This window comes from Patagioenas fasciata, chromosome 8, assembly GCF_037038585.1.
Source record: "Patagioenas fasciata isolate bPatFas1 chromosome 8, bPatFas1.hap1, whole genome shotgun sequence".
Lineage (NCBI taxonomy): Eukaryota > Metazoa > Chordata > Aves > Columbiformes > Columbidae > Patagioenas > Patagioenas fasciata.
Genome location: NC_092527.1, coordinates 27,627,273 through 27,642,417, shown reverse-complemented (window position 1 = coordinate 27,642,417; position 15,145 = coordinate 27,627,273). Strand labels below are relative to the sequence as shown.

Below are 15,145 nucleotides of genomic sequence, written 5' to 3'. Positions count from 1 at the left end.
ACAACCGGTGTTCAGAGCTGGTCACATCACTGACTGCTTTAAAACTGACCTCTCACTATTTTAGGTTTGCAGGCAGCAACTGTCCTTACCTGAAGGAGAAGCATGGCACTCAAACCCAGAGGACTTAGTGCCAGGATTCACATGCCCAGTTTGTGAGTCCAGCAAAGACCAGGGAGGGATTCATTCACCCTGCTTTGCACCAATGCTGGGCATCTCATGTGAGTTGTAGCAACTGAGTCCAGGAGTAAAGGGAGCAGAGGTATCCTAGATGGAGCAAGTGCAGAGGAGAACTCAGCAGCTACTGAGATGCTGACTGGGAAACCACAGCCCAGACACACTTTGTTGTGAATGACTTCACAATTTGCTCAGGGATTAAATACTTCCTCATTTAATAACCTAATAATTTGGGCTAGTTTCATGCTGGACTGTTGGAAAGTTCACTGGCTGGAGTCATCAGCCAGGCCTTGTATCAACAGCTTCCCCCAGCTCTCAGCCAAGTGAGCTGTCCTCATTTTTGAGTCCCCCGACGGGTGGCTCTTGGCACTACCTTCTTCTGAAGGGCTTTGTTGTTCATGCGCGTGCCTGAGGCTTTACGCTCTGGGGGCTTCCTCACTACATCTTGTTTGAGCTGGAAATGCACCTGGAGAAAGAACAAAAATAACCATGTAACGCCATGTGTGTGCTCTGCTGGCTCAGGGGTCTGCAAGGCCTGCCTCTGCCGAGAGACTTCGAAACTGACTCTAGGGCCAAGACAAGCAAAAAGGGGCCTCAGCCAGTGTTAGGCTACAATGGGAACTCAGTGCTTAAATCAGCTAGAGACATTTTTTTTTCTCCCCATGGAAAATGTTGTACCAACACTCAGCTACATTTCTTATGCAGAGAGTTGCTCCTATGGCAATGCAATGCCCTAGGATGGTTTGGAAGATGTACTGTGAAAGGCAGGTGACTGAGCTATGCTCTTTCTTCATCTTTTTTCATGAGAGAGTAGAGAAATAGCATTGCTTTGCATCTGCAAATCACTCTTCTACAACAACATGGCAAAAGGAAAATCTATTTTCAAAAAGGAAAGCCAAAGAGCTGGGTGCTTAACCTAGCAAAACAAAGGCTAGGACTGGGCTTGCAGCTCTCTATAAATAAATCAGGGAATAAATACCAGGGAAGAAGAGGGGCTATTTAAAGCAAAATGTTGGCATAAGAACAAAAAGGAATAAACTGACCATAAATAAATTTAGGACGAAAATTAGAAGGTTTATAATCCTGAGAAAAGGGCAGCTCTGGAAGAACTTCAGAGGCTGGGTAGGGTGGGATGAAGAGACAGAGGGTGGGAGAACCACCACAGTGTATTTACGGCAGAGCCTGACTAGTGTACATGCAGCGTAGCAAATTATGTGCCAGTACGACGCAGCCAGGGGGTTCTTGTTAGCCCTCAGAGGCTGCATCTGCAGTCCTGCTGTGCTCACAGGCAACAGCAGGGGGCAGGGGCCACCACCCGCTGTTTTTATAAGCAAGTCCTAGTTGTCCAGCCTGCCCTCAGAAGGGTGCTGTAGGGGCCACACTGCTAGCAAGAGCACCTGGTTTCACCTCATCTTCCAAAGGTGCTTGGCTGTTCTTTGTTGGCATCCAGTCCCCATCTGTCTTGGGTGCTCTCGGCAGAAAGAAGGGCAGACCTCAGCCTCTTGCTATAAGTTTGATAATGTGTTTGGTTCCAGGCAGGATGGAGGCGACAGCAGAGCACTGAAACCCACAGAGCCAGGGGGCAAGCGGAACCTCAGGGAACAGATGTTCCTTCCATATTATCACATCCTGGAAAGTGGGGAGGATGGAGGGAGAGCTAAAGAGCAGCAGCCCCAACGAGCCAGGGGGCTCTGTCCCCATGGCCAGAAGGCAGAGGGACACAGGAACTGTCAGGGCAGCCCAGTGCAGCTGTGAGCCCTCAGTAAGGAACTGAGAGGCACATGGCATTGCCTTCACCCTGTCCCTCTCTGTGAGTTGTGTGGAGCCCTCTGTCTGCCAAAGCAGACAGCATGTAGCTCCTGGCAATGCTCTACATCCCATCTCCTTTCTCTACAGGTCACTAGACATCTTCTGCTGCGTTTTTTTCTTCCAGGGCTGAAGACATTTGGAGGCACCCAGGTGACTATGCAGCCTGACTCACCAATGAAGGAGCAGCTGGGCCCACTGTTGTTGTCACTGTCTGGGGCTGGTACCCCTCTGCAGAGGCTGTGACAGTGTAAGTGCCAGGCAGCAGCAGCCGGAAATAATCCCCCTTATCACCTGGAACACAGGATGAGAAGAGAAAGCACTCAGGATGTAGAGGGAGCAGAGCAAAAGCTATTTCAGTAGCTCTTGCTGGGTGAACTTCCTTGAGGATGTGTAGCCTTCAAAACCCACAGTTTTTGGCCTTCCTTCCAGATCTGCTAGCTACCATGAGGTTGGATTCACATTGGTAGACTGCATGTCATATCTCGTTAGTGCTACAGAGTAGAGGTCAGTCTGCAAGTAAACACCAAATGACAGGAGATGGCACAGCAGCATTGGCTGTGTCTGTGCAGGGAGGCTGCACATCTGAGCATTCACCAGTCAGATGACAGCAGATCTGAGGGCAATCATCTCCAGTCTGATTCTTTATGCATAACACAATCTCTAATTCCTGTCATATACAGTTTTGGCACATTCAGGTTATCAGTGGGTTTAAATCGCTCATCAGCTCAGTTGCTGCCCTACCTGATTCTCCCTGCACAAGGAAGCCCCAGGAGCATTTTGATGGACTGTGCACTGGTCTGGTTAGGGACAGGAGATGGCCAACAATGAGGCAGCAGCAAATTATGAATTACTTAGACAATTTCAGTGTACTCCCATCTGTGAAACTGGATGTGTACTGCAAATTTGAGAAATAATTACAGGCAGTCTGTACCACTTTGGCTTGTGAGGCTAACTGGTGTGAGACACAGAAGTCTGGGGCTTCCAAGAGAAAAGAGGGAGGGTGTCTGGCAGGTCAAAGGGGATCATTTTCTCCCTCTGTTCTGTCCCAGAGAGGCTGCACTTGGATACTGTGCCCAATTCTGGTGCCCCCTGCTCAAGAGGGACATCAGAGAACCAGAGCTCCTGACCCACAGGGAGAGCTAAGGCCCCACAAGGAAAGCCAGGGGAGCCAGGTGGGTTCAGCCTGGCTGGGAGGAGGCAGAGAGGGATCTGCTCACAGCCAGCAGCTACTTGAAGGGCAACTGCAAAGGTGCTGGAGCCAAACTCCTCTGAGCAGTGCCAGGTGATACAACGAGGTGCAGCAGCCACAGATGGCAGCTCAGGAGCTTCAGGGTGGACTGGGGAGCACAGCTTCACTGTGAAGGTGGTGCAGCCCTGGCACAGGACAGCAGAGAAGCTGTGAAATCTCCATCCTTGGGTGTCAGTGAGAATTGGCTGGAGGGAGTAACGCCTGATCAGAGTCAACGCTGGGGACAATTCTGTTCTAAGCCCCAGAGGGCTCTCGCAGCCAGCAGCTCCATAATTCCGTGATCTCTCACACACTCCCCTTTCTCATGCAGGCTGACATAATAAGTGCAGAATATTAGAGTGTCACTGGGTCACAGTCCTATAGCCAGAAGGAGTTTTGATGATATCATAGTCCAGCCTCTGGAGAGCTGGAGTATCAGCTATTTTCTGTGGCCAGAGTGTAATGTCTGGTCTGGCTAGAGAAGGGTGTTTATGAAAAGCAGGTTAAAATCGGCCAGCAAAGGAGAAACCACCATAACTTGGATAAACTGAAGTGGCACTTCATTCTCAGTCTAATTTTGTCTTGAACTTTCAGCCTTTCATCTTGATCTGCCATTGTGTCCTTCATTATCAACCTTCTCAGCACTGTGTAGATACTTAGATACTTGAGTAGATTATTCCCTCAGTCTTCTCTTTGATTATATATAAATGCATTTTCTCTTTTCTCTGAGATAAAATCAGAATTGACTTTCTGAAGTCCTTCACAGTAAGGTTTGCATTCCAGTTCTCACCTCATTTTTCCCAAGCCTTAAGTCCTCCCCGGTCCAGCATGCACAAATACTGTGCACTGTGCACTGCTCAATCCTCACACCTAATGTTTTTCAGAAGTAAACCATACTGGTCACGCATCTTATAGCCTCCCCTGCTAAACCCCTCCCACATACCCAGATAGTCTCCAAGAGGCTGTATCCAAAAGGGACAGCATGCAAGGGGACCAACAACCCACCAGAGGTGATGTCATGGCTGATTCCCTGGACAGAAATCACTGCTCCTGCAACACCATTGTTGTTCTCGTCTGACACCATCCCTTTGATGCCCTGGTGAACCTGTAGGGAGGGAGACAGACTGCTGGGCCAAGGACCCTCCTTTGCTCAAGAGGATATTGCCAGCACTGGAGGAGTGCAGAGCTCTGGTGACAACCCTATCTTTCCCCATACCCTTGGATCTCCTGGTTCTCCCCAGCACAGCCAGTCTAAGAAACAAAAACCCTCCCAAAGCCTGCCAACTAGAACACCCAGTGAGCTCCACAACCACCTCCTTTCCACCCCTGTGTTCCCAGGTTCCATTGGTCTCTTGCCACCAGGGCTGGGACCCATGGAAGCCTTCAGGAGAAAGGCATAGGTCCCAGGACTGCCCCCTTACCTCTTCCATGAAAGCAACAAGGGCCTCCCGGTTAGCCATCCATTGTCGCTCCAGGTCTTCTTCAGGCGGGAACTTATTGCAACTCAGCTCCAGAGTGATTTCAAAGCAGTTGGTGTAGAGGTAGTTGAAGTCCTGCATGCCTGGAAGAGAAGAAGACCCCATGGCCAGGGGAACCCAAGGCCCCCTTTCTGCCCCGCTCCCATCTCCCAGGCATCCTGACCCATGTCTGTCTTCCAGTAGAATTGTCTTGCTCTTCTTCTTTGCTCCACAGGTGCAGCCTCCTCCCTCCATGCAGCACAACCAGCACCTTCTCCCCTGGTGCGGCTCCCTCCCTTATAGCCACCTGACTCCCTCCTTCAGACAGATCATTCACCACTCTGACTCCAGAAGCTCAGGGAAGTTTGGTACCACAGGGGCTGTATGTCCCTTTCCAGTTGCTCTCCAGTCTCTTTTCTAGCCTAATTTGCTGATCTTCAGTTTCTTCATTATGCCTTTTTTAATCAGATTTTTCAGGAGCTAGCCACTATGAGAAATGTCTTCCCGTTGGTCACAGTTGTGGTTCCTGATGGAGTTACAGCATAGCATTTTCAAATACACTAACAGATAAATGCTTCTTTCATCCAGCAGCACATAGCAGCTCTCTGCAGACCTTGACTACTTCTGTGGCTCTTTCCCAAGCCACTTCCAGTCTTCTCAAGCCACTTCCCAGTCTGAGGTGCAGACACCGCAACCGTATCTAGTAATGGGCACAGAGCTATCACCACAGCCCTTCCCCAGTCCATCCCATCCTGAGGTTTCTTGTCTATCCCTTCACCTCTCTTCAGCTGAACACCTTGCTGCAGGTGGTGCTCACCTGCCCAGCACTTACCTTTGCTGAGCGAGTACCAGGATGCCCCATTTGTGATGCCATCAGCAAAGTAGTCCCCGCAGTTCCAGCCACGGTGCATCCATCCGTGAGCGTACGAGTAGGTCTTGGCCAGCTAAAGAGAGCAGCCATTGGTCACTGCTCCAGCACTGTGTGGCTGGGGACCCTGCCCAACACTGGGCAAAACATCCCCCCTCCTGCATGGGCTTTGCTGGGGAGTGTGGGAGGGAAGTCAGACAGGAGACAGCCCCTGCATTTTACTGCCATGAAATACAATATGAAGTGCCAGGACCTCTATGAAATGTTGGCAGATGAAGGTGGAGGAGGAAGAGCAGAAATCTGGCAAGCTGGAGGCTTGCTGATGGCACAGGCTGCTTCTGCTGTGCTCCCACTGAGACGAGGGGAAGTGGAGGGCAGTGGGCCCATGCAGGGGCATCCAGCCCCATCACTGCTGGCCCACACATCTCAAATGGCACTAACATGGGGAGCAAATATGCGAGGAAAACTAACCAGTGTCATTGCTGATGCAAATATCACATATATCAGGGGAATTTGTATTAAGAAATAATTTGGGCATCTTCTGGTTCTGGCAACCACTTGTTTATCACCCTTATTAAGACTACTGCTTACTTTTAGGCATGATGGCAGGGCTAAAATCAGGCCACTACATCCAAAGTTTGCCCTCTGTGTAGGACACAGTTTAAGAGATTGCTGTTTGCATTTTCTAATGGAAACTCTATAGCTTTGTATTATGGTTCAGATAGCTGTGTAATCTGCTATCAGCAGGAAAACAGATACTTTGCAACACTTCTGATTTCTGAGGCTATGTGAGTGTCATTAGGCTACGCCCCAGACTGCAGCCTCTCTACATCTGGGTCTGAGTGCAGCCCTGATCCCAGCAGGTCCTGGCAAGCCCCTGCACAGCCTCTGCTTCCAGAGAAGGCTGAACTCCAGCTCAGACTTATTTTTCTCATTAACTGTTCTAATGCAGACTTGCTTTTTCTTGTGCTGGGTATTTCCTAATGGAAGCAGTGACTGAAGGCACTGTTTTCGAGGACGTTTTAACAATAGAGTAAAACCACAGGCTTCAGCTAGAACTAGCAGGATCAGCAGCTCACTGATACATTCCCTGATGTCTGCCTATTCTCTTTGCGCTCTTTTTGTTGTATTTCTTATTCTTCACTATCCACAAGCCCCAGCTGGGCACCCACCTCCCATATCCTGCTCTCAGCAGACCCCCAAACAAACCCTGCCACCTCTCCAGGAAGAACAAACAAACAAGCAAACATATACACATATACATGCTACGATGGTGAAGCAAAGGTGAGGGCAGGCTCCAGCTCTGGAAGAACAGGGTGGTACTGGGGTTATGGGGAACCTAAACATGGCATGGATGAGGAAGGGGCTCCGTAGGGTTACTACTGGCCTGTCCATGCAGTAGAACCAGCTCACAGTGGGACTGCCCTGAGCTGGCTCACGAGCCAGCGGCTGGCAGCAATGCCGCAGTCTGCTAAAGGCTATTTCCAACACGTTTCCTGGCTTGGCTCCTGTGTGAGGCAGTGACCCAGAGGTTCCCAGCCAGCTCTTGTACGCCACACCCTGCCAGGGCTGTGGGAATGCCCTGGCCCACTGGGGCCGTGCTCACCTTCTGAAACAACTTGTCGTCGGGGGTAGGTGTGTTTACCGTGCGCCGGTGGCTCCTGAACCGCTGGTCCTGGGACTTGTCATAGGGGTAATTTGCCACCACCGCTCCACCGTGCAGGTTGGCTGAGAGCACAAAGTTGTAGCTGCTGATCCACTGGATCACAGCCAACGTCTCCGGCTCCACCTGTGAGGAGAGGGCCGGAGACAAGGAGAAGAGCTCAGCCACCTCTGGGCCAGCTGCTGGTCTGTGTTGGGCTGTGGTGTGATCAGTCACATCAGACCCTACCTTGCAACGTGCCTGCTTCAGCTCCTGCAGCTTCCTCCACTGTCCACCGCCCACCCTAGTGCACAGAGCTGGCTCCTCTGGTGCACACCTTGCTACAGCTCTCCCAGCACAGCCCCAAAACCCAAGGCACAGGCATTAGCCAGCACGTGCCACCTCCTCTGAATTGCAGCCTCCTTCCTAAGCTGGCTGTGATGCCAGCCTCTCCTGGCAGAGGTGCAAGTTGTGATACAGGGCAGGATTACATGGTTTCTCTGCATGCTGGAGGCACAGGGAAGGAGACAAGCAACATGCAAGCCAAAGGACAGTATATCTGCTAGGGTGCTGGGCCACTGTAAGAAGATGCCAAAGCCCTCACAGCACCTTAGACAGGTACCTGGCTTTTCCAGTTGTCAGGCAGTGGGATATGATGATTTGGCCCGCTGATTTCCCCACTGTAGTACATGAATGTGTTGAGGTCAGGGAAGTTGCGATTCAAGTCCACTCCATTGGCGTTGTTCCTCCCCGTCAAGTACCCGTTGCTGTCTGGGCCCTGCAGGGCAAAGTGCATCACGGGGGTGAGTACAGGGTGCGCGCAAGCAGGCCGGGTGTCAGGGTGACAAGGACTGGCTGTCCTAACAGTGCTTTGTGCATTTGAGTCACAACATGCATGTTATTGCTGGCAGGAGAATAAAAAGTATTGGTACTGACAGGGAAAGTCAATAACAATATTTGTTTTCCAGGGTGAGAGAGCAAGGCATGAGCCAAATAAATAATTTGCCTCAACCAGAAGAGACACAAATAAAATATTTTCCTGAGTTATACCAGTGTGAAGTTGGACTTGATGGTCCTTGTGGGTCCCTTCCAACTCCTGACGTTCTATGATTCTATGAAGGGTGAGGTTTTTGGGGAGGACTAGAGGGCTTCCCCCCTGCCTCACCCTCATGTCCCCATTTGCTCATGACAGTGGCATTCAGCTACCACTTCTCCCATCTGGGGTAGGGAGTTTGCAGTGACCATCCTGTGACAAATAACTTCTGGAGAGGGCAAGGCAGGTGTAGGAAGCCTCCTCCACCACCTGCCAGGGCCACCTGGGGCAGGACACACAGCACGAGCCCTTGGCACTAGAGAAGAGGAGCAATTATGCCAGTTGAGGAGGCCGAGTTTGGCAGAGCATGGAGCGGAAGGATGCTCCCTCCCCACAGGCACGGTGAAGGGGATCTCGCAGGGATCTGAAGGGCTTTCTGCCCCTACCCAGCTGGAGGAGGCAATCGCTGCCTGGTACCTGCTTGGCAGCCACTTCGTACCCGTCGGGGTTCATGGAGGGCATGATGTGTATGCGTGTGTCGTGGATGAGGCGGGTGATGCGCTCATTGCCCCGGCGGTACTCCTCGCACAGGAACTCGGAGAGTTGCAGCAGCAGCTCACGGCCCAGCACCTCATTCCCATGCATGTTCCCAACATACTTGAACTCGGGCTCCACTAGAGAGAGCAACAGAGAGTGAAACCGTCAGCCAAGGCTGCCACAGGGGTAAAAGCCAATACCTACTGCAGGGAGCCTGGGCAAGTCCAAAGGATGCCCAGTAAATGGTGTGAAATAGCCCTTTCCCTTGGAAAATGGAAACCCCAATGAGGGAGAGTGGCACAGTTCTCATATGGGCTCCCATATGAGTTTCGCACAGCACCCCTGGGAGCAGCTCTGGCTCTCCGCAAGTCGCTGCTTGCCTTCAGAGCACACAAGAGGATGTATTTGCCAGTGGTTTGGTCTCAGACTGGGCAGAGGCAGCACAGAGGGACCATGGAGCACCAGCAGTGTTGCTGCTGCCCCGAGCCCTGGGGTCCCGGGGCCTCCCAACTCTGCGGTGGGCAGCAGAGGAGAAAACAGCCCATTTCTACCACCTCTGCCCTTCACTGTTTGCTCTCAGTGCCTCTCACCAGCATGGTACATTCCTGGCTCTGCATGCAGAAAGGAGTTTTTCACTACTCAGCAGGATAAAATCAATCTCTGGCTTGGGATGAGCCACGCTCTTTCACTGAAAGGGCACGGTCGCCTCTGGCTGCTGCCTGTCAGCCCCTGACTCCTGGAGTGGTGGGAGGCATCAGCAGCTTCTCCTCTTCCTCCCCTTCACCTGCCTCCAAGGGAAAGGTTTAGAGGCTTCCTTACCCTCAAAGGACAGGGACAAAAGTCTGGAGAAACCCTCAGTGATTGAGTTGAATATGGATCAAACTGTCCCTCAGGCAATTTAATTACAAGCAAAAAGGTTTCTTGCCACTGACTTTTCTAAAATGAGGTCACAGTCTCCTGAGGGAACTGGCAGATGAAATTGCTAAGCCACTACCCATAATATTTGAGAAGTTGTGGCAGTCCAGTGAAGTTTCCACTGACTGGAAAAAGGAAAACATACCCCTCATTTTTAAAAAGAGAATAAAGGAAGACCCAGAGAACTACAGGCCAGTCAGTCTCACCTCTGAGCCCAGCAAGATCGTGGAACAGATCCTCCTGGAAACCGTGCTAAAACACATGGGAAATAAGGAGATGATTGGTGACAGTCAACATGGCTTCACTAAGAGCAATCATGCCCGACAAATTTGTTGGCCTTCTACAAGGGGGTTACAGCATTGGTGGATAAGAGAAGAGCAACTAACATCATCTACCTGGACTTGTGCAAAGCATTTGACATTGTCCTGAGTCACATCTTTGTCTCTAAACTGGAGAGACGTGGATTTGATGAATGGACCAGTCAGTGGATAAAAGATTGGCTGGACTGTCGCACTCAAGGAATTATGGTCAACAGCTCAATGTCCAAGTGGAGACTGGTGACAAGCGGGGCTGGTATTGGGACTGGCACTGTTTAACATCTTTGTTGCTGATATGGACAGTGGGACTGAGTGCACCCTCAGCAAGTTTATGGCTGACACCAAGCTCTGTGGTGCAGCTGACACGCTGGAGGGAAGGGATGCCATACAGAAGGACCTCGATAGGCTTGAGAGCTGGGCCTGTGCGAACATCATGAAGTTTAAAAAAGGCCAACTGCAAGGTCCTTCACCTGGGTAGACAAAATCCCAAGCACAAATACAGGCTGGGTAGAGAATAGATTGAGAGCAGCCCTGAGGAGAAGAACTTGAGGGTGTTGGTTGCTGAGAAGCTCAACATAACCTGGCAATGTGCACTTGCAGTGCAGAAAGCCAACTGTGTCTGGGGCTGCATCAAAACAAGTGTGACCAGGAGGTCAAGGGAGGTGATTCTCTCTGTCTATTCCACTCTCATGAGACCCCACCTTGAATACTGTGTTCAGCTCTGGCCCTCAACATAAGAAGGACATGGACCTGTTGGAGAGAGTCCAGAGCAGGGTCATAAAGATTATAAGAGGGCTGGAGCACCTCTTCCATGAAGACAGGCTGAGAGAGTCGGGGTTGTTCAGCCTGGAGAAGAGAAGGCTCCAGGGGAATCTTATTGCAGCCTTTCAGTACCTAAAGGGGATGGACAAGAAAGCTGAAGAGGGACTTTTTACAAGGACATGTAGTGATAGGACAAAAGGTGATGGCTTTAAACAGAAAGAGGATAGATTTAGATTAGATACAAGGTGGTGAGGCACTGGAACAGGTTGCCTAGAAAAGCTGTGGATGCCCCATCCCTGAAAGTGTTCAAGGCCAGGTTGGATGGGGCTTCGAGCAACCTGGTCTAGTGGAAGGTGCCCCTGCCCATGGCAGGGGGTTTGGAACTAGATGATCTTTAAGGTCCCTTCCAACCCAAACCATTCTCTGATGAAATACAGATTTAGAGACTGCAGACAGACAGTGCCCAGAGCAGGACTTGCTTTTTTTGCTGCAGGAGAGGCACCACACATGAGGGATAGGTTATGCTTTCTCAGAGGTGCTTTTAGAGCAGTTACATGTGGGAAAATATAATGTCCCCTTGCAGGCTGGAGTTAGCACTGGTAAGATGAGAGATACCAGGGGAATTTGGTTAAAAAGGAAGGCTGAATTTCACATGAAAGGGTCAGAGAAGAACAAGGAAAAGCAGGGTGTCATTATAAATGCCGTCTGTGCCAGAACTGGAGACTCCCATTGCACCATGAGTTTCACAGCCACCAGCAGCAGCCAGACTCACCGTGGCAGCATGCAGCCCCACTGCCACACACGGTGTCTGCCATGATCCCGGGGGCAAAAGCACCACAGGGCCATGCGTCACGCATCTGCTGCCTCCAAAATCCCCCACGCCTTGTGCTTTTCCATATATTTTGATCACTGTGCCTCAGTGCAGGAGACCACAAGTGGGCAATGTGTTTTGACCTGGTTAGATTTCAGGAGACATGAGAACTGGTTTAATTAGGTAATCCAGTTATAAAAACTATAAAAATGTCCTTGGGATATGCGCAGCCTTTATTTAAGGTCTCAGCAGGGATTCTTCACTGCTTTGTTTGAGTCTGTGGCAGGACTTGTAAGCCTTTTCAATATGCAGACCCCTAAACATTACCCACATAGCCACACAGACCCTAATTACTGCACATATGCTCATTAACTCTTTTCGGAGAGTTACTTTCGGAGTTACTTTCCATGGCCTTCAAGGGAGCCCACAGATTCCCGAAATCCTCATGCTACATGCTTACAGGGCAGCCTGAAGGTGGCCCATGCTACAGACCGGGCCACAGGTCCATGCTGCCCACCTGGGGCAGAGGAGATCTCTGTCACCTCCTATGGCCCTTCCGGCTGCTCTCCTGAAGCTCTGCAGGTATAAAATCCACTGGCACATTGCCCATGCCCTTTGCTCACTCCTTACTTTGTGCTGTGGAGGTTCCCGAGGTGTCCTCAGGACTATGCAAGTTTCCCTGTACCAAATGGAGCTGGCATGGAGGAGGTCAGGGTGGGAAGCCTTCCATCCCATGCCCTGGCACCCCTGAAGGCAATACTCTGGGCTTCAGGAGGGGAGCAGAGAGTACAGTGCAGTTTGGGCGGGCTGCTCTGCTGAGGGGGGTACAGATACAGGTCCTGCTCACCCCTGCAGTGCTGCCAGCACTTTTGCACGTGACTTGGCTGCCTGTACTTGTCAGCCCCTGTGTTTAACCACACCAGAGACCAAGCCAGGATTTGAAAATGCAAAAGATCCTGCAAAAAGCAGGCAGAGCCCTGTCTGCTTCTGTGGCTCTGGGGCACAAGACGGGGAAGTGAGGAAGCCCTGTGCATATGCCCCCAGCCTGGGAGCCGTCTGGTTCCCTCAGCCCTCCATAGGGCACCTGGCTGCCAGCAAGGTCTGGCCTGGCAGCGTCCCCACGCTGCACAGGCAGCAGCTCCGGGGGCTGTGGCTGCCAAGGCTCTGCAGGGCCACGTGGCAGCAGGTGGAGATCCCGGAGACCTGCCTGCCACAGGGGCTGCACAGCCCGTGGGGCTGTGGGAGCACAGCATCTGCTCAGCTGGGGCTTCTCATTTGCTGTCCCCTTGCTTTGTGGTCTGGAGGAGGAAAGGCTGAACTCTTCCCTCCTGCCACTATCCAGCAGCAAAGGGTGGAGGGTGCATGCTCCCTTCCCCTGCCTGCACCATTCTGGTTTAGGAGGGAGAAGGTGGCATTGCAGGTGTGGTGCTCGGATGGACTTGCCTGGGTTCCCGTGTTAGCCTGTGCTGAAAAGTCAGAGCTCTGTCCAAAGTACGAGCCTAGGCCACGCTGCAGCTCATGAAAGCAAAGCACATGCGCATGTGTTTTGGGTGCCCGTCCCTGGGCTGGCTGTGGGGTCCCTGCCAGAGCCAGCACTGCCTGACACCCAGGCTTTACTGAGAGTCCTACCTAGGAAGGGATATAACCACCACCCTGTGCCCAATGGTGCTGTGTGGCCAGGAGTGCAGCAATGACTCCCATCCTCTCCAAACCGCCGCATCCCTGTCCCCCCATACTTACAGGGCTCGTGGATGCCTGGGTAGTCGCTGAACTCCAGCACGTAGAGGTGTCGGCCCTCGACGCTGCGGCCGATGCTGTAGATGCGGGTGACGTAGGGGCACTGGCTCTGCACGTGGAACAGGGCCTGCACCATCTCCTCGTAGCGATGGTGGAGAAAGCTGAGAGCAGCCGCCCCCTCGAGCAGGATCAGGGCTCCCACGAGGGGCCGCAACCACCGAGCCATCCTCCCGGCGCCCAAACCAGCTCCGAGCCCCCGGTTCCCTCCCAGCCGGGAGCTTAAAGTGCAAACTCCAACCAGCTCTTTCCAGTTTCCGAGTGCCAGCCCCCTGCACCTGCGGGCGGGGGGCGGTGGGAGCGGGGCGCGCCGGGGCCCCGCGGCGCAGGAACGCTCCCCCCGCCCGCCGTCCCGCCCGCCGCGGCGAACGCGCTCTCCGCCGTCGGGGAAGTTTCCCCCTGCTCCAGCTCACTTATTAACCGGATAGTAAACAGGCCCCTGCAGCCACTGGCTGTCACTACAGAAGAAGCGCAGGGCTGGAAAACTGGCTGCGGAGGTCGTCGGGGCTGCCAAGAGCACGGCAAGCGGCGGGGCGGGGGAGAGGAGAAGGGGGCGGCGGGCGGGGGGCATGCCCGTCGTCGAGCCCGTCGGTGGGGCAGCAGCCGAGCGGGGTGGGAACGGTGCCGGGGCGGCCCCGGTGACCGCACGGCTGCTGCAGCTCTGCTCAGCGCGGGCAGCTCCCGCCGCTCTTCCCGGGGCCTCGCCGCCAGCTCGGAACCGCTCCTACTCTCCTGCCCCATCTCCTGGGGAAGCAGAGGGAGACATCACCGCAGGCTTTGCAGGTCTCCCAGGCCCTGTACCCCGGCCCCTGCTCTTCCGGCATTCCCGCTGCTCCCGCGGCAAACAGAGGCGCAGATCGCATCGCTGTCCCCGGAGCTGCCAACCCAGGCAGCCCAGCTAGAAAGCCGCAAGGGGGGGACAGGGCAACGTGGGATCTGATGGAGGCGTTGTTTACTGAACACATACCAGCAAGGAGAGCGCTGCTCTGAGCTCAGGTGTCACCCTGCTGTGCACTGGAAGTGACCAAGATAATGGTCTCCGGCAGGCATCAGGCAACTAGCAGCAGAAAAAAGCTCAACAGCCTAAAGCCAGATGAAGGTGCCTCACTGTCTGCTAATAAACAGAATTGCAGACCGTTTCTGACATTGGGGGAAGCTGGTTCCTCTCCACCTCTCTCTTATTACATGCACCCTTGCCCCACTGGGCAGCGGTGACCTCGAGGTCCCTGTGCTCTGCCCATGGATGGGTGCAGCTGTGGGAGACAACCTTGCTTTGCAGCCTTACCCCGTGGGGCTAGAAGTCCACATCTTGGTGGCTCTGATGGAGATCTTTATTAGGACATCCCTGACATAGAGCCCAAAAATGACTACAAACAGCCAGAAGATTTACCATCACACCTGGACATGTTAGGAAAAAGTCTCCCTTTGCTAACATGAGTCTCCCCATGCTAACATGCTCTGTCCATGCCATCCTGGAAAGGAGCTCCTGTCATCAGCAACGGGCTTCTCAGGATACTCAGTGCCGTGCTAAACATCTGTCTGCCCTTCAGCCTTGAGATGGATCCATACTACATTGCTCTAAACCCTGTGACAAGGTTTGCTCTAGCTGCCTCTCTGCCCAGCACCAGTGCTGCCCTACCTGTCCTCCACATCCACTTGGGTCACTGACCACCCTTCTGCATCAGTTTCCCAAGAAGTGCAGTGGTTAAACCAAGGAGCCGCTATTTATATTCTCTAATGCAAGCAGTGCAGACTGGTGGGCAAAGCACACAGCCTGTCTGCTCCTGGCTTGGCTTAC

At 52.8% G+C, this 15,145-nt stretch overlaps 1 protein-coding gene across 3 annotated transcripts; it reads right to left on the bottom strand.

Annotated features, from left to right (window-relative positions):
* Positions 1-372: 372 nt before the first annotated feature.
* On the bottom strand, positions 373-13,703 carry CPN1 (carboxypeptidase N subunit 1). 3 transcript variants are annotated; one of them, XM_065843997.2, is made up of 9 exons: positions 13,294-13,702; positions 8,689-8,885; positions 7,801-7,956; positions 7,182-7,325; positions 5,501-5,612; positions 4,633-4,772; positions 4,217-4,316; positions 2,156-2,274; positions 373-640 (listed from the first exon to the last, which is right to left on the bottom strand). In XM_065843997.2, exons 1-9 carry the CDS (start codon positions 13,514-13,516, stop codon positions 509-511), a joined length of 1,323 nt encoding a protein of 440 aa, XP_065700069.1. In that variant the 5' UTR covers positions 13,517-13,702; the 3' UTR covers positions 373-508. The 3 variants fall into 3 exon arrangements, with proteins under 3 accessions (XP_065700069.1, XP_065700068.1, XP_065700070.1); XM_065843996.2 differs by having other exon boundaries at positions 7,143-7,325; positions 13,294-13,695; XM_065843998.2 differs by lacking the exon at positions 7,182-7,325 and having other exon boundaries at positions 13,294-13,703.
* Between the last annotated feature and the right edge of the window lie 1,442 nt (positions 13,704-15,145).